The 23382-nt window shown below is 41.4% G+C and overlaps 1 protein-coding gene across 3 annotated transcripts in view; it reads left to right on the top strand.

The window, feature by feature from the left end:
* The window catches only part of FTO (FTO alpha-ketoglutarate dependent dioxygenase), a 381469-nt gene that overhangs the window by 128879 nt on the left and 229208 nt on the right, over positions 1–23382 (top strand). For all 3 annotated transcript variants that reach the window (XR_013331932.1, XM_077751416.1, XM_077751417.1), the window contains exon 4: positions 6523–6666. Coding sequence is in view for 2 of the 3 variants with exons in the window: in XM_077751416.1 (XP_077607542.1) it covers positions 6523–6666 (144 nt within the window). In the remaining variant the exon portion in view is untranslated. The remainder of the gene's footprint in view (positions 1–6522; positions 6667–23382) is intronic.

Raw genomic sequence — 23382 nt, 5'->3', positions numbered from 1 at the left:
ACGCTCCCGCCCTGCCCCTCTCCATCCTTCAGACTTCTCTGAATTCATTTCTTCAGACCATTCACTCCTCAGTGGCTGGGAAGAGTTTGCCCTATGTCAGCCCCAGGCTTGACTACTCATCCCTCACAACCAACCAAGGAATGTGTTTCTAAGTTGTAGAATTCTTCCAGGAAAGCTTCTCCTTGGCTAACCCTTCTTTCCTAGGGAGATGCCCTTCAAGAGTGTTTCCCAAATGTTCTTTGGCTTGTGCCATTTGCTGTTACTGGGGAAACCTGTCCAGAAAACGTATGCAAAGTCTGCACATAGAAGTGTCTGCCCTTCAGGGCAATCACTCTGAAAAATGCATCTGAGCTATGAAAAAGCCTCTAGTGCCCCTCATTGCCCTCAGTCTTCAGTTGCTTACCATGGTTCGCAAATCCCTCCACGTCCTGGCCTCTGCCCACCTCTCCGGCCTCTTCTCTTGCAATTCTATGTCATTCATTTGACATGTTGCAGTTCAGAATTATGTTCTTGTACACCCATCATGCTATATCCCGCCCGGAATGTATTTTCCCAACCTCACATCTTCCCCTCCCCCTTCGGACTGACTCTCTCCCTTTTTCAAAACAGATTATCCATCCCAGACTCTGCAGTGTCACCCGCAGATCAGCATGGGACAGAGAAAGCATCATGAGCTTTTGTATACAGTCCGATTAGCTGCAACTTCCGGGTTTCTCTTGTCTCAAGATCTGGGACATGGACAGGAAGGAAGGGACGTGCTGTTTAAGCCCTTCTGGCGGCAGGGTTAAGGAAACAGAGAATATAATTGCCAAGGCCAGAGTCTTAGAAATCTCAGTACTTGGGGCGCCTGGGTGGCTCAGTCGGTTAAGCGTCCGATTTCGTCTCAGGTCACGATCTCACGGTTTGTGGGTTCGAGCCTTGCATCGGGCTCTGTGCTGACTGCCAGCTCAGAGCCTGGAGCCTGCTTCAGATTCTGTGTCTCCCTCTATCTTTGACCCTCCCCTGCTCATGCTGTCTGTCTGTCTGTCTGTCTCTCTCTATCAGAAATAAATAAAACATTAAAAAAAAAAAGAAATCTCAGTACTTGGCCAAGGGAATAGGGAAGAGAAAATAGGGCTTTTTTTAATGTGTGATGATGATGAATATAAGTTTACATATCAGGGAAATTATTGACATACAGTGTTAATAGTATATGTTATTAAATGTACAGAATTTCAAGTGATGGATTTTATTTGATTAGAACTGTCATCTCTTCCATCATGCTCAGGCATCTGCCTGTGTTTCCTATGTGACAGTGGTCGCCTACAGCTTTAAAAATACAAACAAAATATTTGATGTCATTTCTCTTTCACCAAATGGGAATGAATTGTTCAAAACCTAGTTAGCGTAAGAAAATCGAATTGGTTCATTTGGGAGGGGGGATGTGTTAGAATTTTAAACTTGACGTTTACACTTCGCATTCTTTTGTATTTTGTCATGTCTTTTACTTCTTGAACAGTTTGGTTGGTGGGGAATCCATGGGACACAATGAGACTTCTGCAGTCTTCCTGGTGTTATTGGGGTTTAAAGGCAAGTCAGAGCTGATTGTCTCTGCTCGTTTCCAGAATAACGGGAGGCAGAGCTATCAGCTACACTTGCTCTCGATAATTGCAAGTTGGTTTTATGGAGCAAGTGAGTCCCGCTATACTGACGCAGTAAAAAACTTACCAGACACAGGGCTTCCCTCCCTCCTCCGTACCCAGCCCAGGGGGGAAACACACCTTCAAGAAAACCTTATTCTAATGAGCACATTTCAAAGGTGCTGGGTTTATGGCAGACATCAGGAAACGCCAATTGCAATGACTGTCTCTGTTTGTCATTCAACTTTACTGGTGCCATATTGGGACTAGTGGGGGACAGTGGAGAGAGGGGGGAGTTGTCTACTAGCCCGTTACCACTTAGGAGAATAGCCATATTCAGTGGCCTGAAGCCACTATAGCATGGTTGTCATTGTCGTTTAAAAATCATTTCTTTTTAAAGTTTAGTCATAGTACATTTCACGAGAGAGAGAGAGAGAGAGAGACATATGAAAATCCTTCGTAGAATATTTCTATCCTTTCTCCTTTGCTACAATCTGTTATCATTAGGGCTCTCTAGAACGAAGCTGCTGAAAGCTCTAGGGTATCACAAATATAAACATATGATTTCTCCTATCAGTATTCTTTTGCTAAATTGATCTGGTTATCAAATAATTTAGCATTAATTACTTTATTACGTTGTGTGCTAGTATTCATCACACGACATCATTATTATTTTATTCAGCCTGGCTGCCTCACTAATATGCACAGTAGACATCTCTATCCAATCACAACTATCAAGACTCCAGAGCAGAGCTAGGAAAACAGTTTCTGAATCAAGGGCTGGCCAGATGATGAATATTTTCAGCTCTGTGGGCCTTACGGTCTGTGTTGTAGCCACTCAGCCTTGCTGTCTTATGTGGAAACAGCCTCGGACTGCTGTGTGAATGAATCGGGGCGAGTGTGGTCCAGTGACTTTATATAAGCAGGTGATGGGCCTGGTTTGCCTAAGGGCTAGAACAAAGCTCAGGGACTTTTAAATGGCTGTAGGGGCCAGGCAGCTACTGCAAATGGGTGAAATGGCTGATGGGGACTGCCACTAGCAGACAGGACGTGCCTTGTCTCAAAGGGTAGCTACTTCTTAGCCAGTGACGGCCTCAGTGATACCTGTCCCTGGAATTCAAGAATAGCTGGCCATTTGGATTTTTATGCAAAGTACTTGTATCCGTTGGTAGCTAACTTAGTTTTGTTTACGATTTTTTAATGTTTATTATTTATTTTTGAGAGAGAGAGAGAGACAGCGGGAGAAGGGCAGAGAGGGAGGGAGACACAGGATCTGAAGCAGGCTCCAGGCTTCGAGCTGTCAGCCCAGATCCCAGGGCGGGACTCGAAGCCATGAACTGCGAGATCATGACCTGAGCCGAAGTCGGCCGCTTCACCAACTGAGCCCCTCAGGTGCCCCTAGAGGGTTCTCTTTTAAATGGTTTTGGGATTAACCTAGAAAAATGGCTTTAGACTTTTCACTGTATGACTTTTTCATAAAGAAAACTAGCTTAGAGTTGCTCCTAACGAAAGAATGCTCGAGAAGACATTTATCAGAAATAACAAAGAGGAAAAAAGGAGAAGATTCTGTTCCTATGGCAGTATCACATTTTAGATTCCAACATAAGGAATCGAATATCCCAAGCTGGATGGGCCCTTAAAGGTCATTTAGTAGCGTTCCTTCTTTGAAGTTGGATTTCTGGCCTGGATTTTTTTCCCCCAGCATACCTGGGCAGAGTAATGTGAATTCATAAGTATAAAGGGGATTTCGTCCCCCTTTCCTCCTTCTTTTACTGCCTTTCACCCTTGTGCATAGTTACTGCAGAGTAAGGTGTTCAGAACTGAGGAATTCTGTATTTGGGTACGCGCCTTCTGGGATGCATGTACTTTTTTGGGTTGTGTCTGTGACATGCACATGAGCCAGCCTGCGTGAAACACGCCTTATTGCCCATTGTGACCACATGAAACTTTGCACCTTTCTGTCTGCTTCTTGTCTTTCACATTTGCTCTTCTCCAAGAATTCTGCTCTATCCATTCCAGCCCTCAGGCCATGCTTTATTATGTAATGTGGTTTAATTTGCAGTGTTTCCTTCCCCCTCAGGCCCCGGAATTAACATTTTTCTCCTGCCATCTAGTCCAGCAAGGATTGTAAAATATGTGAACTGAAAGAGCCTTAAAAAATATTGTTTCAATGTTTATTTAGTTTTGAGAGACTGAAAGAGACAGAGTATGAGCAGGGGAGGGGGAGAGAGAGAGAGGAGCACACAGAACCTGAAGCAGGCTCCAGGCTCTGAGCTGTCAGCACAGAGCCCAACACAGGGCTTGAACTCACAAACCCTGAAATCATGACCTGAGCTGAAGGTGGAAGCTTAACCTACTGAACCACCCAGGGGCTCCTGCATTTTGTTTCTTAAGTAAGTACTTAAGTACAACTCTTCACTGAATGCCTTCTATGGGCCCCTTAGTAGGGCTCTAAATGCAGATGAAACAGAAAATTGGACCCTCCCCTGGAAGACCAGAGTCTAGTGTCTAATGGAATTTAAAATGTCCTTTTTCTAGTAATCAGCAATGACCATTTACAACTTCATCAGAAAGAAAGCTACACTGGGGCAAAGCTCTTTGATTCATTCACTGATAGATCCCAAGTGCCCAGGTCAGTGCCTCATGTATAATAAGTGCTCAATAAATATTTCTTAAATGAACTCTTATATAAGTTTTTATATAGGACCACCCTGCAGGACTCTTCATGTAGGCAGATCATATTGTGTGCCTTTCACTTCGTTCATGTGTCTCTCCCCTCCTGGACTCCAGCCACGTAGTTCTCCTCCCAGAAAAATCAATCTTGAGTATCCTTCTGGAAATATTACCTGTACATGTATATACACACGTGTGTGTATGTGTTTGTATTTTACACAAATCATGGCCTGTCAGTTTCTTTCTCTTAAAAATATATCACATAGTTCTGTGTCAGTGCATAGACGGAATACTTGTAGTGGCTACATAATATTTTATTGCCTGGACATTTCGTAATTTATTTAACCAGAAACTTATTGATGGATATTTGGGTTTTTTCTGATCTTGGGCTCTTCTGAACAGTGGTACAGTAAGCATCCTTGCTCTAAAGTCGTTTTGCAGCCTTTGCAGGTAGGAATTTGAGGATACATTCTTCCAAGTGGAATTGTGGAATTCCCATACATTCCAAGTGTTAAATGCGTTTGTAATTTTGATACGTATTGCCAAATTTTTCTCTACGGAGAGTGTGAATGTGCCACTGTGCTGTACTCTTACTGATACCATAGTTTATCAAAGTGTTTGATCATTTCTGATCTGATAAGTTACCAAATATCTGTTGTGGCTTTAATTTGCATTTCTCTTAAATGAATAAATTTGAACATCTCTGAAATGTTTACACACTTGTTTTCTTTTAGGTATTCTGTCTTCAGGTACTTTTTATATATTAAAAGCAATTCCTGGCTATGCTCGCTTGTTTATATTTCCGTGTGATTTGTAGAATCAGCTTATTTAGTTACCAACTCCACTTAACTAAAAATCAGTCCTACTGGTATTTTTATTAGGTTTGTATTAAATGTATGGGTGAATTTAGGGAGTCTTATTTCCCAAGAACATAATATGTCTTTACATCTGTTTAAATTTTCTTTTGTGTCCTTCAGTAATATTTTAAAAGTTTTTTTTCTTATAGACAGTACACATTTAAGAATCTTGCTGGATGTTTTAATATGCACACTTTTGTTGCTAGCGTTTTTCTTAATTTGACTTTTGCTTGGGATATATTTTTCCTGGCTGATTTGCACGTAAATAATAATGTCATTTGTAAAAAAGCACTTTTTCTTATAAAAAAATCTTTTTTACCTTTTTTTTTTTTTCTGGTCTAATTAGGTTTCCTTATGCAACTCCAGAGAACACCTTGTGTTGATCATTCCTTCCAAAACAGTGATGAGTTATTGTGGGATTAAGGGCATTGTTTACTACTTCTTAACTTTGGGAATATTTCTAATGTTTCCCTGTTAATATATGATGCTGCCTTTGTGAATGAGAGAGATCTGTATTTATTGTGTAAAGGAACTGGCCGCTCATTGTTTTATTGATAACCAAAAGGTTAGGAAACGATGTGTTTTACTGAATACTTTGTGTATCTCTGGTGACTCTTTGTTTTCATCTATGAATATGATGAATTTTAAGTATAACCCTTTGCGTATTGAACTAGCCTTGTATTCCTGTGACAAGTTCTATTTGGTCATGCAATGTTATTCTTTTAATAGGCAGCTGGATTTAATTCTATTTCCCTATATTTAGGAATTTTGCATTGATTCTCAGATGTGAGATTTGTGTGTGTATGTGTGTGTGTATGTTTTCTTTTTGGATTTTGATACATATTATCCTATCTTCATGAAAAGAATTCAGAAACTTTTCTTTTTCTATGCCCTTAAACAATTTAAAGCATATTGAAATAGCCCACTCCTTAATTGTTTGGTAGAATTCTTCTTTGAAACTCTTGACACTTACGTTTTCCTAAGAGGTCGTTCTTTGACAACTTTATACCTTTTATGGTTTTGTTAACTTTTTGACCCCTTCTGGGGTCGATTTTGGTAGTTAATATTTTCCTTAAAAAACGATCCATTTAATCCAGATTATCTAATTTATTTGCGTGGAATTAAATAAAATCTTTTATTTTCCTAGGTATCTGGCGTTATTCCCTCATCATTTAAAGACATTTTTTGATTAATAAAGGACATGTTAAAGATATTCTAAAGAATGTTTTTTTTTTAAAGATGTAAAAGAAGGATATAGTTCACTTACTATGCATATTTTATTAAAACGTAATTATTCCTGAGATCACGTTTATAAAGCCCAGAACTTGAGGTGGAACATTTCCTTCCTGAACCCTCTCTTCTCTTTTTGATAGGCCCCGAAGAGGAGAGTGAGGATGATCCCCAGCTCGAAGGCAGAGACCCTGATACTTGGCATGTCGGTTTCAAGATCTCCTGGGACATAGAGACACCTGGCCTGGCAATACCCCTTCACCAAGGAGACTGCTATTTCATGCTTGGTAATTAGGAGGGTCAAAACCTATATTGATGCTCTGGCGTCTGACTTTTAGACCGTTGGCTGCCTGTTTTGAATGTGTCTTTTGAAATGAACTTTTCAGGTACTTTATAGTAAATAGTGAATCTTCTACATGTAACTAACTTTTAAAATTTATTTGTTTATATTTCCTTGTTTTGTTTTTTTTTTAGATATTGCTCATTTTTAATTTTTTTTTAATGTTTTATTTATTTCTAGGGGAGAGAGAGAGATAGCGTGAGCAAGGGAGGGTCAGAGAGAGAGGGAGTCACAGACTCTGAAACAGGCCCCAGGCTCTGAGCTGGCAGTCGGCACAGAGCCCGACGCGGGGCTCGAACCCACGAACCGCGAGATCATGACTAAGCGAAAGTCGGACGCTTAACTGACTAAGCCACCCAGGCGCCCCGATAATGCTTATTTTTAAAAGCTGCCTGTTGGTTTTTTGTTGCTGTTTTTTTTTTGCCCTTGCTCCTCCCATTCTGATTGCTTCTGGAGTTCCCCACTGTGCTCAGCAGTTTTTAGGACTTTTCATCAATTACTCCATTATTCAAATCATCTGATTTTTGTAGGTGTGAAGTATTCAAATGATTTCCCTCTCCACACTGGGCATGGAGGCTACTTAGCAGTGATTTCCCCTGTCTGTATAAATACTTAGTAGTGTCTTTTCTAGCTCTGAATTTAGTTTCTTTTCCGGGACAGCTGACCTGACAACAGGGCCTTCCCGTGCACTTGTCCTTGAGTTCTTTGGGGAGCAGCGCCTCAGCTGTACCCAGGCTAACCGGAGAAGCTGCGGGATTTGAGCAGCTTGTGCTTTTGACTCTCTGCTCTAAGTTATTTGTTTTGTTTTGGGGTTTTCTGCTTATTTTCCCACGCAGAGCATATAAAACTGTATCCTTCTATACTCACAAAGCTTCCCAGGGTTTATTCTGTCACTGGCTTTCACTCCTGATTATTCAAAGTTTATCTCACTCTTACCTGCCTGGGGGAATCTACTCCTGCATAGACTTTAGAGCTGGGGAGCCCCAAGGCTCAAAGCCCATATTTATGGTAAGAGTTACTTCTCAGTCAATCGTGTATTTACCGAGGACATGATGTCCTCCATGCTGTGTAAGGTTCTGAAGGAGATACTGGAGATGGAAAAAATGTGGTCCTTGCTTTCTAGAAATTCAGAGTTTGTATTAGCTCTTTAGGTCATTACTTCACTAAGCTTTCCCAAATTTTAGTCATTTACGCATCAGCTTTGAGATTCTTGCCATATCCCTGTGCTGCCTGTACTATTACTTATGTAGTATTTTTCTCTAAATAAGTTCACTTTCTTTGTTTCACTCAAATGGATTCATTTTAGAAAGAGATTCTCTAGGGGTGCCTGGGTGGCTTAGTCGGTTAAGCGTCTGACTTTCGCTTAGGTCATGATCTGCGGTTCGAGGGTTTGGGCCCCGCGTCGGGCTCTGTGCTGACTGCCAGCTCAGAGCCTGGAGCCTGCTTCAGTCTGTGACTCCCTCTCTCTCTGACCCTCCCCTGCTCACGCTGTCTCTCTCTCTCTCTCTCTCTCCTAGAAATAAATAAAAAAAAAAAAGAAAAAAAGAAAGAGATTCTCTATCACCATCTTAAGTGAAAGAGCAGTGTATTGCTTGGCGCAGTTAGAAGAGGTTTATAAATACAGAAAGAAAGTACAACAGTATTAAGTGCCTGCTGGTTTTGATTGCTGACGACCCTGAATCCGAGTCCTGTTCTGTCTTTATGAAAAAGGGACACGTGTCACTGTTAGAGAGGTGTTAACCGTACAGTGGTACCAATCCGAGACTTTCTCCATGTCAGCAGCAAGACGGGAGGGTCATTATGTAGAGAATGACTTTCCTGTGGTGTGTGGTTCACTGGCGCTTAATGCTGTGTCTCTTTACCTCTTTAGTTCTTCTCATGGGGCGATTCCCACATTTACTCAGCGCTGATCGAAGCCCTAAATCTCTTGCCCGCCATCTGCATGTTGCTTCATAGTTTACAAATCAGTCTCACCTAAGAGTCTCATTCACTCTCCGAACAAGCTTGTGAGGGTGATCGTGCAGACATTGTTTTTTCTTAAGGACTTGGCCTGACACCACTGGGTTGGTATGAGGGACAGGATGGTTTGCAGGTTGCATATATGGTGCTTTTCCTGCTCTCAAAGTGACTATTTAGACTCAGTCCCCATACACTGAAGTTTCTGTGTGGGAACATTTGTAGGCTGAAGGTCTTCTTTTCCTGAGAGCCTCCCATGCTTGCCTTAGGAACTGAGTTTCTGTTTTGAAGTCTCTGCCCCATCGACAAGTGTCATTTGTAGGGAACAGATTATTCCTCATTTTTAAAGCACAACCCACAGATGGGTATTTACCTTGAGTATAAATGGATNCTCGAACCCACGAACCGCGAGATCATGACCTAAGCGAAAGTCGGACGCTTAACCGACTAAGCCACCCAGTCGCCCCTCTCAGAAATAAATTTAATTTAAAAAAAGATGTTAAAAAAATAAATGGGTTTTAATTTTAGCCAATAAACCACTTTCCTCTGGCTGCTTTGTTCAGGAGTTTCGATTAGTACTTTGTATCTTTAAATGAAGTGAAGGTCAGTGGGGCCATTTTAAATTGCCATGTTAATTTTCTGCATATAGAAATGGTAAAGATACATTTTAAGAACGATCTTGTGTGTTGTCTTCTGATGATGAAAGTAAAATACGTTTTCATTGTTAAGAAAAGAAAAAGAAAATGTTATGAAATGAAAGAAGACTATAAAATTCAGGTTCATAGCTGTTTGAGTACATTTCTTTTCAGCCTTGTTTCTATACATACATGCATCTGAAATCATAGTGATATGGGACTGACAGCCACATTTATTGGGGATTAATGACAGGTTAAGCCTTCTTTCAACTGTCTCCATAACCCTAAAAAGTACATATTAGTTATACAGGACAAGAATCGATTCGGGTTGAATTGATGTAGTGACATAGCCGTGGTCATACAGTTGGGCGCGTGGCTTGTAACTTGGCCTCTTATGCCATTTGGGCTCTGACACCCACATCAAGCCCGCCCTCCTCTCCCTCCTTGCTGACCCCTGCCCTGGGCTCCTGGGCCCCCCTCTCGCTCCCTCACAATGACCCCTGTGCTTCACCTAAAGGCTTTAGGACTAGATTGTTCAGGAAAGAAGGAGAAGATGATGACAAGAGTGTTCTGGAGGCTTCCTCCTTCCGTTTCTTTGTAAAGTTCTATTTCTCTTGCCTCAGAAGTAGATGAATATTGAAAATAATAAGTAATTACATTGTCCCTTTTACCTATATGTTGTAATGAATATACATTTTAAATACAGACTTGTCCCTTTAGCTATTGTAGGCGATAAGCGGAAGTGAGTGGTATTATTTTATAGGAGCTGATATCCAAGCCATAGTATCTATTCCTGATTTCCGCGACTCCTGGCTTCAGCTGTGGGTGAAGGAGCTGGCACCCTACCGACCTGGGCCAGACACAGCGCGATGTACCCAAAGTGCGCCTTTAGAATATATTCATTTAGAATACTTTTCTCTTTATCCTCTGTTATTACTCAAGCAAATTCTCATTTTCTTTATTCAGAAGTCCCTATTCCATTTCTAAAAATGAACGCTCCTCCATCTCCTCTCAAACAGCATAAAACAAACATGGTCTCTGGCTACCTTTTCTCTTTACTTTCGAAAATCCAAATCCTATAAGGAGCCCTGCCGAGGGACCGGAGCCCTGTGCTGATATCTGAAATCCGAACTTCATAGCACTTATGAAAAGGAAACAGTTTAGCTCAATTTATAATAATATATTGGTCTGCAGAGGAAGTGCCGACTGAACCCTGCCGTCTCAAGTAAATACTCCAGGGGTGTCTGATGGGGGGGACGTGTCGGGTGCCTGTAATAAATCCGCCGCCTGTGGAAGTGACTGAAGGCCCTGCTGGCGGTGCCTGAGGACCCGCTTAACTGGGGCTGTCACGGTTTACTTTTAAATTGGAATCTTTGCCCTAATCTCAGAGTTAGACGTGACCAGATTTGCAAACAGATTTACAATTTTCACTAATTTTCCAACCAGGACTTCAAAACACACTTAGAGGGGAGAAGGGGAAAAAAAAAAAATAAACCAAACCACTCTGGTCTTTCTCAGGCTGGGATGATTTACTTCGCCACAGATGTTTTCCATAGACTGAATGTAACCAGGGAGTTCGGGACTNGTACTGCGGGTTTTGGTTTTTTTTTTTTGTAGAAAAGATTATACAGTTCAGGGGACATCAACCAAATTATGTTCATTAACCAGGAGCCGGGTGTGGAGATGGGGTGTTTCGGGACAAAGGTGAGTGTGCTACGTCAACCTTTGGGGCGGCTGACCTCCTCCCTGGCCTGACCCTTCATTTATTATTCTTTTTTTTTTTTTTTACATGTCACGACTCATGACTCCGGTCTATCTGGTCTCTTTATTTTTGTTTCCTTCCATCCAAACTCAATCTCATTTTCAAATAGCTATCTCCAAGCTCCATTTGCCAAGTCAGATTTCCATGGCAAAAAAAATAAAGAAAAAAAAAAGAGAGAGAGAAAGCAATGTCACTGGAAACGCACGCTGTTTCTTCTTTTTGGGTTTTGCTTTATCTCACCAACAGTTTAGGGTCGAATGATGAAAAGGCCCGTTCCTGTCAGGTGACCACGGTCCAGACTCCCCGCGCTATTGGCTGTGCCCTGTTAGGGTCTGAGGCTCTGCCTCCCCTGGAAAAACCAGGGCTTGGTGGCACTTGCGTCTCAGGGCCACTGGGAGCCCAGTGCTGTCTGTGTGGAGGGCCCCCCAAGATTGGGAGCCGGGCCCTGGCATCACAGGAGAAGCAGGAAGGCCAGCGGGTGACAGGGGAGCCCAGAACGTTGTGTTCTTCCCCTGCGTCACGCCCCGAGGTTTGCAAGCTTTGTTACCTCACCATCCCACACACAGCTTCCCACGTACAGGAACTGAACGAAAGAGACATCTCACCAGCTGGGTCTCAAGAGGGAGAAGAGTTACCGTCTGGTCAGGGTTGAATTCTGTGGGAACCACGCTCTTGCCTTGGCTGAGGGCCGAGTTTACCTGTAGAGCCAGGTCCGTCGTGTTTTCCAGAACAGGTTCACCTTCTTCGAAATCCCTCTGGCTTGGGGCAGCAAGACCCAGAGCCTGTGAACACCTGACGTGGTCCAACCCCAAAATGCGCCGTGCTTCTAGCTGGGGCGTCAACGTGAGCGCTCCAGTGGGTCTGTCGCGGGTCTGTCGCCCCGTGAGCACGCAGAACAGGGGCTTCTAGGAGTTTAAAGCCTCTTCACTGGGATTCCTCTGGGACTCAGCTTGGAGACTGTGGTATCTTTGTAAATCCTCCAGGTGCCCCTCAGTCCCGCCCTGTTCCAGACATTTTATTCGAAGGAAAAGGCTTTCGTTATTTCTCCCTCTGACCCCATTCCCTTCCTCCCCCAACTCCTGACTGACCCGCCGAAGCAAAACGTTCCTGTAATTTATGGCTTAATCATAAATTCTAAATAATTATGCTTTATTACCTCTCATGGGCCTTGAAATGTAGGTGCTATGTTCTGCTTTCTGCCGAGGCAAGGGAATAATACAGAAAGAGTAGTAAATTATAACTTGAGGCTGCAGTCGGTCGGCTTGAGGAATTGCCATTTAAGTGGGAAAGTGCTCGAACAGCCAAATGAGCACCTGTCATGTTTCTTTTCGCTTTGAAAAGTAGAAACATGACAGTATAGTTTCAGCTGCTCATCCAATACGAACCTGTGGTGTTCGTCTTACCTTCTCAGCAAACTACATTATTTGCCCCTTGCGAGTCGTGTTTTTGCACAATGTATCCGACCTCCTGAAACTTTTCCCTCTAAAGCATGCCCGCAAATGCTGACATTTTCAAGTGCGTGCTTTTAGTCTTGATAACCTGATTCTTCTGTATTCAGCAGAATTAGAGACAGGGCGTCTCTTGTGGAATTTACTCTGTGGATAGGATTCCTGGCTACCTGAAAGGGTTTGTCTCTTACGCTTTCTTATTGTTTCCATTCTTCGTGCTTATTTTTGATCATTGATGTCTTGAACTTCGCTTGAAGTGCATGAGTGCCTACTGAGGGCCAGGCGCTGTGCTAGAGGCCTTGATGTATTTTCTTTCTTTCTTATAAGTAAGCCCATCAGGTGACTCTCCAATCCCTGTTTGTTCCCAGAAAAGAAAATTGATGGGGATTGCCTGCTAATGGGTTATGTGGGTTTTTGTTTTTTTTTTTTTTAGGGGTCTGAAAACGCCTTAAAATTTATTTGTGGTAATGGTTGCACAATCCTGTGAACACACTGAATCGTATGCTTTCAATGAGTGAATTGTTTGGTATGTGAATTATATCTCAGTGAAGCTGCTTTATAAAAAGGAAATGGAGGCTTAGAGAGGTAAAATAACTTCTTCAAGGTGGCATACCTAGAAGCTTGTATTTGAATGCAGGTTTTTCTTTTCTTTTCTTTTTTTTTTAATTTTTAATGTTTATTTTTGAGAGAGAGAGACAAAGAAAGAGACAGAGTGCAAGGGGGTGAGGGGCAGAGAGAGAGGTAGACACAGTATCTGAAGCAGGCACTAGCCTCTGAGCTGTCAGCACAGAGTGCGACGTGGGGCTCGAACCCATGCACTGTGAGATCATGAACTGAGCTGAAGTCGGACGCTTAACCGACTGAGCCACCCAGGCGCCCCCGATTGCAAGTTTTTCTGAGACCAAAGCTGTTCTTTCTTTCGCTAAATCATGCAAGTCTACTAATTATGTAATCACGGGATCTTTCTTCTTTCAAAATGTGGAAAAAAAGTAATTGAACTGATCACATATATTCTCATTGTAGAGGATTCAAATAGTATGGAATTGTATAGAATAAAATTTGGGAGTTCTCTTTTAATTTCCTATCAGGTCCTTTTGTAGACACTAACATATAGTTATGCCAATATATTTACATATATATTGCTGCTACTTTATAAAAAAAGTACACGTGGTACCTTTTATTCTAGTACTTGCTTTTTTTTTCTTAATATGTCCTTGAGATCTTTCCCTATCAGTACCTCATTCATATTATTATTGTTATTATAAAAATGTGACTAGGAAATAAAAATTCAAACAGTTGAGGATGATCTAAAGTGGAAAGGAAAAAAACTCCTTGTCACCTGTCCCTAAATTTCATTTCTTCTTAAAAAAGGGTTTTTTTTTTTTTTTTAAATTTTAGAGACAGAGAGTATGCATGCAAGAAGGGGAGGGGTCAAAGGGAGAGAATGAGAAATTCTTTTTTATTAAAATTTTAAGTTTTTTTTTTTTTTTTTGATTTCTGAGAGAGAGAGAGAGACAGCATGAGCAGGGGAGGGTCAGAGAAAGAGGGAGATACAGAATCTGAAACAGGCTCCAGGCTCTGAGTTGTCAGCACAAAGCCCGACACGGGGCTCGAACCCACATGAGATCATGACCTGAGCCGAAGTCGGATGCTTAACTGACTGAGCCACCCAGGCGCCCCCCTCCTTAACTCTTAAACACATGCTTAATACTTCTCTATCTTCACCCAGCAGATTGATGCACTGTCTGTTCTTCCATTAAGAAAAATGTGAAGAAAAAAGAAAATTGAGGACGTGGTTTTCTTACACTCTCTCATTCTTGCTAAGTTTTATTACTTAACATTTACTTTTCTGGTTTTTTTTTTTTTTTGTATTTGATTACCTTATAACCAATATGTAGATAGACTCTCTTGACTTTTAGGATGTAACATGGGGTGTGAGAGTTCCCTTTCAGCCATATCATTACTTTGACATCGTTGAGGTTTCTATCGTTTACACAGTAATCTATAATTTTGATAAGATGACCACGCTTTCTCTGTGCACCGAGTCTGAAGTTTGAAAGCCAGTACATAATAGCGCTTATTTATGTGTCCCTTATTACAGAACCAAATAAAGTGACTGGATCCACAAATAGAATATGGAGTCCACAGCAATCACTGACCTTGTTCCATTGAAAGGGAATGTTACAAATGTCCAGTCAAGATCTTCTACTTCATCAAAGGCCCAGAATCGTGCTCCATTTTAGCTTGCTTTGTAATCTGAGCCATGACTTTCTTGTGTGGCTCTCCCTCTCCCCCTGGAATTCATAATTGCCTTTCTTTATTCTTATTGAAAGGATAATCATGGCATAGTACTATCTCTGTGTCACTTGATGTTTTGTCTTACTACCTATTTAATATTTTGATAAATATTAAAATAAATTGATAAATATTGGTGGGCTGACTTCTTCAAGCCCACCAATTACAGTTATCATACTGAGATTTCTTCTCTTTGCAGTCCTTGGCCATTCCATTTTTTAAAAAATCTGAATCTCATGTCTCTCTCTTCCTTGGAATTTCCTAAAATGTCTTCTATCTACCCTATTTTAGGTGAGTTCACCAGTGAATGAGTAAACCAAAGATGGGACTCTCCCCGCCTTACCCCATTTCATGGCAACTATGGGCAAAAGGAAATATTTATTCTGTCCTTCGAAGCTCCTGATGGGAAGGTTTTTGAGTCCCTCCCCAAAATAGGTGGCCGTTCATTTAATACTTGGGGATCTCCCGAGATAGCTTTTTAATCTTCCATGGTAGTCCATTCCCTCGGTGACCCATGCTTTCTTTGCTTGCTAATATCTACTCCAAATGACCATGTGATATCACAGAATTTTCCAAACTGATAACGATGTTCAAACCAATTTGTACATTTTCTTCCAGATCTTTTATTTAAAAAAAAAAAACAACAAAAAACTACTAAAGATAACAGAAATGTGTTGGTTTCTTTTAAGCTGAGGATGGATATGTTACTATGAGTTTTGAGATCCTTTTATTCTTTCATATTTTATGGAGCCAGAGTCATGCTGTATTGGGGTAAATCTGCATCTGGGTTGGTTGGGTGGAATTTTTCCTTTCGGCTGGCAGTTTTAATATGCCTTCACTTGCTTTCTATATAACCTAACTCCTAAAAGCATGAATTGTGGGAAAAAAATTTCAGAGTTTTACTTTGATTACATGTCCTGTGTATGTTCTTTGCCACTTCTGGAGAAACAGGAAGAACAGCCATAAAGGAAGTTGTTTTTTTTTTTCCCATTTTTTTTTAATTTAAAATTTTAATTTTTAATTTGATTCTTGTTACAGGTTTCAGTTCAGGATGAGACTAGGAATGAGTTTCACTTTCCTGAAAACAGTTAGTCCCCGAAGCAGGTTTCTTCCTTAATGGAGTATTTTCATTAAACTCTTCCTATGGAATAATTCTTCTATCCATAAACATTTAACATTAAAAAAAAGAGAAAAGATCTAAATTATAGTCCGCAGTCAAGTCATTGGCCCAGAATTCTGCCTTAAAATGTGTTTCCTTTTCTTTGTTCACGCCGTTCCCTCCATCTTGTGTTTTTCTTGCCGTCTACGTATATGTGTAACACGTATTTAGGATGATGTTAAAAACTTAATACCCACAATGGCAGGGGCGCCGACCAATCAGTGTGGATGCCATAATTCTTTTTTCCCTCTGGACTATAGTGATTGGTGTGGAGGTCTTATCTACTAGAGTTAAGTCTTTTGAGAGCCAGTACTATATTATATATGATCTTCCACTTCTCAGAGCACTTGTACATAGTAGGAACTTACCACATATTTGGAGAGAATATCCTTCTTTCCTCCCTAGGTATTAGCCAGAAACCACAACCATTTTCCTCAGTTGCCAGGGGGAAAATTGGATATGAGATAGGAGTGAATCAAGAGGGAAGGAAAAAGGTATGTGGGGACACAGAGCTGAGAGGTTTACGTGGCTGGTTCTGTTTCGTTGGTTAACTTTATTTGGGCAATTCCAGCCCTCACAGTTCACTGAAGCAGCGGGCAGAAGTGGCGGGTCTGCCTATTCAAAAGGGGAAAAAGAAGGAAACTTACCCCATTCAAGTTTTCATGTCTGCCCGACCTTTTGTCCCTTCTCATCTTTCTATTTCCCCAAGCCTCTGCCCTCCTGTTTGTTGGGAAGAGTTACAATCTGGAAGATTAAAGGCAGCTCTTGCCAAAGTGGGATTAAGGTTCATTTTGCTTATTTAGAGAGTGAACAAGAATGATTAACCTCAAGAATCTCTTCTCTTTACAAGCCAGCAACAAACTGAGCATTCCATAGAAGTTAATTTAGAAACAAGAGGGGGAAAGTCACATATCCCGAGGCAATCTTCACCTCTGTGCTTGTTTTTATAGAAGAATTTTCACTCCCAGGGAAGATTGTATGAAGGGGAAGGTTTCCAAAACTAACCAAAGCTCACACCGCCTTCACCGATGGCTGTGTGCCGTCTTTTCATTTGGGGAATGAATGCCTCTTTTCTGAGAATCTCTTCATTGAATGTTATCTGTGGGATCTTTCAAAAATAATGATACTTATTGTTTTATTTTATGTTGCTGCGTACAAAAGTAGTAATGTCTGTCATCCAAAGATGCCATCTTAAGATGTATTCCAATTTCAGAGATAAATAACTATGAAGGAAAAACGTGTACCATGGAATTGATAAAATGTAGTATATGTTCACTATAAACAATTTACAAACTACAGAAATGTGCAAATACATATCTTTAGATATGATGTCTTTTACCCTTTTTTCAATACTTTTATGTCTTGAGCATTTTTTCTTATTATATATTCCTTGAAATATGATTTTTAAAAATGGCTTATTTGTGACCCAGTATGTGATCTATTCTTGAGAATGTTCCATGTGTACACAAGAAGAATGTGTTTAGGATGTAGCGTTCTGAATTTATCTGTTAAGTCCATCTGGCCCAGTGTGTCATTCAAAGCCATGGTTTCCTTGTTGATTTTCTGCTTAGATGCTCTGTCCATTGCTGTAAACCAATCGGTGTGATTCACCACATTAATAAAAGGATAAGAACCATATGATCCTCTCAATAGATGCAGAAAAAGCTCTTGACAAAATACAGCATCCTATCTTGATTAAAAAAAAAAAAAACCCTCAAGCAAGTAGGGATAGAAGGAACATACCTCAACATCATAAAGGCCATATATGAAAGACCCACAGCTAATATCATCCTCAATGGGGAAAAACTGAAAACTTTCTCCCTAAGGTCAGGAACAAGACAGGGATGTCCACTCTCACCACTGCTGCTCAACATAGTGCTGGAAGTCCTAGCCCCAGCAGGAAGACAACAAGAAGAAATAAAAAGCATATAAATTGGCAAGGAAGAAGCCAAACTTTCATTCCTCACAGATGACATGATATTCTACGTGGGAAATCCAAAAGAGCACCAAAAAACTGCTTGAACCTATACACGAATTCAGCAAAGTCACAGGATATAAAATCAATGTACAGAAATTGGTCGCATTTCTATACACCAATAATGAAGCAGCAGAAAGAAATCAAGGAATCCATCCCATTTACAATTGCTCCAAAAACCAAAAGATAACTAGGAATAAACCTAGCCAAAGAAGTAAAAGATCTGTATGCTGAAAACTATAGAAAGCTTATGAAAGAAAGCCCAAAGAAATGGAAAAACATTCTATGCTCATGGACAGGAGGAGCAAATATTGTTAAAATGTCTATACTACCCAAAGCAATTTACACCTTCAATGCAATACCTATCAAAATAACACTAGCATTCTTCACAGAGCTAGAACAAACAATTCAAAAAATTTGTATGGAACCAGAAGAGATCCCAAATATCCAAAGCCATGTTGAAAAAGAAAACCAAAGCTGAAGGCATCACAATTCCGGACTTCAAGCTATATGACAAAGCTGTAATCATCAAGAAAGTACGGTACAGGCACAAACACAGATACATAGATCAATGGAACAGAACAGACAACCCAGAAACAAACCCTACATGGACAAAGCAGGAAAGAATATCCAGTGGAAAAAAGTCTCCTGAGCAAATGGTACTGGGAAAACTGGACAGCGACATGTAAGAGAATGAAACCAATATATATCTGTTGATCCATCAGTGGACAGTTAGGTTGTTTCCATAGCTTGGCTATTGTAAATAATCCTGCAGTGAACCTGGAGATGCGTATGTCTTTTTGAGTTGGTGTTCTCATTTTCTTTGGGTAAATACCAAGAAGTGGAATTCGTGGATCATAGGGTAAAGCTATTTTTAACTTTCTGAGGAACCTCCATACTGTTTTCCATAGTGGCTGTACTAATTTACATTGCCACCAACAAGGCAAATTTTTTTTCCTCTACAACCTGGCCAATACTTATTATTTGTATTTTTGATAATAGCCATTCTGACATGTGTGAGGTGATAGCTCATTGTGGTTTTAATTAGCATTTTGCTGGTGATTAGTGATATTGAACATCTTTTTTTTTTCTTTTAATGTTTATTTATTTTGGGGGGGAGGGGCATAGACAGAGAATCTCAAGGAGACTTTGCTCTGTCAGCATGGAGCCTAACGTGGGGCTTGTACTTACGAACCGTGAGATCATGACCTGGGCTGAAATCAAGAGTCGAATGTTCAACTGACTGGCCCACCCAGGTGCCCCTTGAGCATCTTTTCATGTACCTGTTGGCCATTTGGATGTCTTCTCTAGAGAAGTATGTATTCAGATCTTCTGCCTGTTTTTAACTGGATTGCTTGGTTTTGCTTTTGAGTTGTAGGAGTTCTTAATATGTTTTGGATATTAACCTCTTATCAGATACATGATTTGCAAATGTTTTCTCCCATTCTGTAGGCCGCCTTTTCATTTTGTTGATGGTTCCTTTGTAGTTTGATGTAGCTCCACTTGTTTCTTGTTGTTTTTGTTGCTTTTGCTTTTGATGTCATATTTAAAAAGTCATTGCTAAGATCTGTGTCAAGCAGCTTACTGCTGTGTTTTCTTCTTACACCGTGGTTTTAATTATTCAAATAAAGTATAGATGCTAACAGGTTTTTCCTAAAGGCTAATGGCAGGGGAATGGCAATGGCATAGTCTCTGAGTTTTTGTATCATCCCAGTTACTTTCTATGCCTTCACATGCTGCTGTCTCCATAAGTAGCTGTAGGATTCTTGCATAAGAAACTTCCCACCTGAAAGCTCAGGATATCATCCCCTTGAGCTCTGATATTTGATGTTAGAATGATGTCTGGGATCATTTTCATTTTGATTCTATCATGGCAGATTATGTTATTTCTTTGAACATCTGTCATATTTTATATTCAATGTTTTTAAAATTTATTTTGAGAGAAAGGGAGAAGATGAGCAGGGGAGGGGCACAGGGAATGCGTGCGAGCGCACGCGCACATGTTAGAGAGAGAGAATGAGAACGAGAATGAGAGAGAAAGAGAATCCCAAACAGGCTCCCCACTATCAGTGCAGAGCCCGACTTGGGGCTCGATCCCACAAACCATGAGATCACGACCTGAGCCAAAATCCAAGAATCTGATGCTCAACTGCCTGAGCCACCCAGGCATCCTTTCATTTAATTTTTGAACAGAATATGTTTATGTATTTCAAGAACCACTTTGTAGTGTAGTCAGGCTCTTTCACAATTTTGGAAAATATTCTTTGATTGTTCTTTTATCTATCTGTCCTTTTTCTACTTTCTTTCTAGGATTCCAGGTACATATATTGTGGCTTCCAAAATTCATCCTTCACTTCTTATCTCTTCTGCCACTAATTTTTTTCATTGTCCCTCCAGGTTCTAGGAGAACGTTTTGAGGCCCCTCAGCCCCTTCAATAATTTGAGATTTTTGTAGCATATGTTCTGTTGTCCATTCCATCTTCCATCATTTTAAGTGAGGAAGGACTATTAGAAAAATCAGCTCCAAGCAATGTTTCCTGACCTCACACTGTGCCCTCTTCATATCTGCTTGCCCTATTTTCATAGACTCAGTGCCTTCTTGAATCAAGTGTCTTCTTAAAATATTGAGAATTTTATGAAGAAAAAAATTGTCCGTTGGAGTCAGACCTTTTCAGTCAGACCTTTTCAGCAGAGACCGTTTCAGAGTGGTTCCTTCCCTTGGAACTGCAGGGTTTCCCCATGAGCCTAGTGACTGGTCCATGTCTGTTTCTCCTTACCCAAGGAGACCGCGTCCTGGCAAATCGGTGTTGCGATGGTTTCTGTGAAAACTCAGTGTACATTCCTGGGCAAATCCTTCATTTGAAAGGAGCAAGAAAATGTATCCTTACAAGGCCAGAGAAGAGATTTCATGAGGTGGAGTGTCCTGAGTAACTCAGTTTTGTCTCTTTGTGGTGTGGATGCTTGCGGTATGGGCAAGCCATGACCGCTTCCGACCCATGCTCAGCCTACCTGCTTCCTCCAACTTCTTACCCCACCAATGCCTGGCCTTCTTCTCAAAGTGGCAGCAAGTCCCAACAACCCCTTCTGGAGGCTGCAAGAACCACGGGTTGTGTGCATTTAAGGCCACCCCACAGGAGGCAAGCAGCCCGGGCTTTCAGTGCCTTGTCGCCCATTCTACCTTCCTGTTCTTTTGAGTTTGAGGGTGAGCGCTGCCTTCGAGATCCACTTGCTGTATTTACCAGGATGCTGCTCATTCTGAGTAGACACCGGTCAGCCCTCTGTGCCCCTTCTTTGGTCTCATCCCTCTTACACGTATCCAGCACGGCAGCACCTTGCAATTTCTGGCATAGTGAGCACCTTTCTCTTACATTTAGTGCCTACCAAAGTTTTGACCTAATTCAGTGGTTCTCTGATCATCTCCTTGGGGAATCTGGCTAGGAATGGGGCTGGTCGAGAGGCGTGAGTCAATACTGACATTTTTCCAGAAAACTTCCCCTCCCTGCTTTTGTTGGCTATTACATTCTGAATATGTTCCCAGTCATGGATGCCCCCCTGTCTTGGAAAAATAAGGTCATAAATATTAAGATTGAGCGATGAGAATGGACAGGTGAGTAAGAATGAAAAGCTTCAGTGACTGCGTGAAGCCAGGAAGATTGGATTTCAGTACTGGGCCTATTTAGCTCGGGAGTGTGCCTTTAGTGAAGCTCTTGATTGTCACTTTAAGAAATTTGGGGTGAAATGGCCCTGATAATGCGCAGGACAACAAAACTGAGGAAGTCAGGGCTGGGTTACATTTAAGATGAGCAACCATCGCAGTTTGTCCATGCGGGAGAGGATTTCTGGCGAAGTCCTGGGCATGAATCGGTCACCCTAGTGGAAATTATGCCTTTGCATCTGTGGTCTTTTCTATATGAAATGAGATTTCATGCTACACTGAATGTCCGGAGTTCTTCTGACCCACCGACAGAGCACGCAGCATTTAGCCAGCAAAGAGTGAGAGCTGCTTTTCTGTTGGCTTTGTTGACTACATTCTACAAACTCGGATTCCACTTGAATATGGAATCAGTTTTTAGCTGCATTCTGAAATAGCTCTGGCAAATAGACATTCTTTAATGTTTTCTTCTTAAAAATGATGAGGAGTCATCGTCTTTAAAGCTAAGAATGTCTTTGGTGTATCCTTTAAGATGTACAGTCCATGAACTTGGAGCCACTTTTACAGACTTCGAGGTTTAGATGAATTAGAAGTCCTCTGGTGCAAATTACGGGCTTCTTTCTAGAAGCCATAAAGGACTTGGGACAGTTGGGAGCATTTCAGAAGGGTTGTTTGATTGGGAAGTTGCCAAGGATTTGATTAAAGGTACAGGCCTCAGAATATTACTTCTCATGTTGTGTTTGTCACTTGGCTTGCATCGGACTAGCTGCCCTTCAGTGGAACAAAAACACTTAACAAATATTCATTCAGATGTTTTCTCTTTCTTTATGATGTTCATGAATGCTAGTGTTGATAGCATAGGAGCAGTGAGGCTTTTACTTGGGTAGATGAGAAGGGCATTCATGTATTTCAGCCCTTTATGGAACGCTGGCCTAGGGAACCTCCTCTTCTACTTTTTGTTTTGTTTTGTTCTTTTGATTCCGAAACTCCTTTTAGGCAAAATAGTCCAGGTTAACCAGAAATTTTCAGGTGTGTCTTTAACCAGAGGCCTTAGAGGGACCAAACTGGAAAGGAGACGAGTCATTCAGCCTTCTTCATCAGACCTTCAGCCACACTTCCGAGCCCAAATGCCAGGGTTGGGTCAGCTGTGGTCGTCGCTTCCTGCTTGTTGTCCCTTGCATTGAAAACCGCATGTGAAGCACTGGCATCTCCATCCTTACCTCTCATTGCATGTTGTAATACTGTTTACACAGCTTCCTAATGTTTTGTGCCCTCCTCGTCTTCATTTTTTTTTCTGTGAAAACCCCTAAAATTGCTCTGAATTTTGTTCTTTCCCCTGCTTTCCTTACCCAATCCACTGGCAGGCCCTCTGGGTTTTGCTCTCCCCCTCGGTCACCACGGTCCGAGCCACTGTCCGCTCCCATGTGAGTTGTGGCGCCAGTTTCCCTGATGGTCTTCCTGCTTCAAAGCCTTTTGGTCGTCTCTCTTTTCTAGAAAGCTGCCAGGGTGGCTACTCAGACTTGGATCACATTTTTCCCCCTGCATTAAAGTTTCTAATGGTTTTCCATTGTATCTAGAATTAAACGTCAAATTCTCACCATGACCTATACAGAGACCTCCTTCACTTGTTGAACTTCCCTTCCACGCGGGGCACCATGCCGCAGTCTCAAGTCAAGCAGGCTCAGCTCTTTGGCCTCAGGTCTTCCTTCTGCTTGGAAGGCTCTCATCCCAGATGTTGGCATTGCCAGGCTCCTCATTAGATTGTGAGTCAACTTAACTGT

This window comes from Crocuta crocuta, unplaced genomic scaffold, assembly GCF_008692635.1.
Source record: "Crocuta crocuta isolate KB4526 unplaced genomic scaffold, BGI_CrCroc_1.0 scaffold124, whole genome shotgun sequence".
Classification (NCBI taxonomy): Eukaryota; Metazoa; Chordata; class Mammalia; order Carnivora; family Hyaenidae; genus Crocuta; species Crocuta crocuta.
This window is presented reverse-complemented; position numbering and strand designations above follow the sequence as displayed.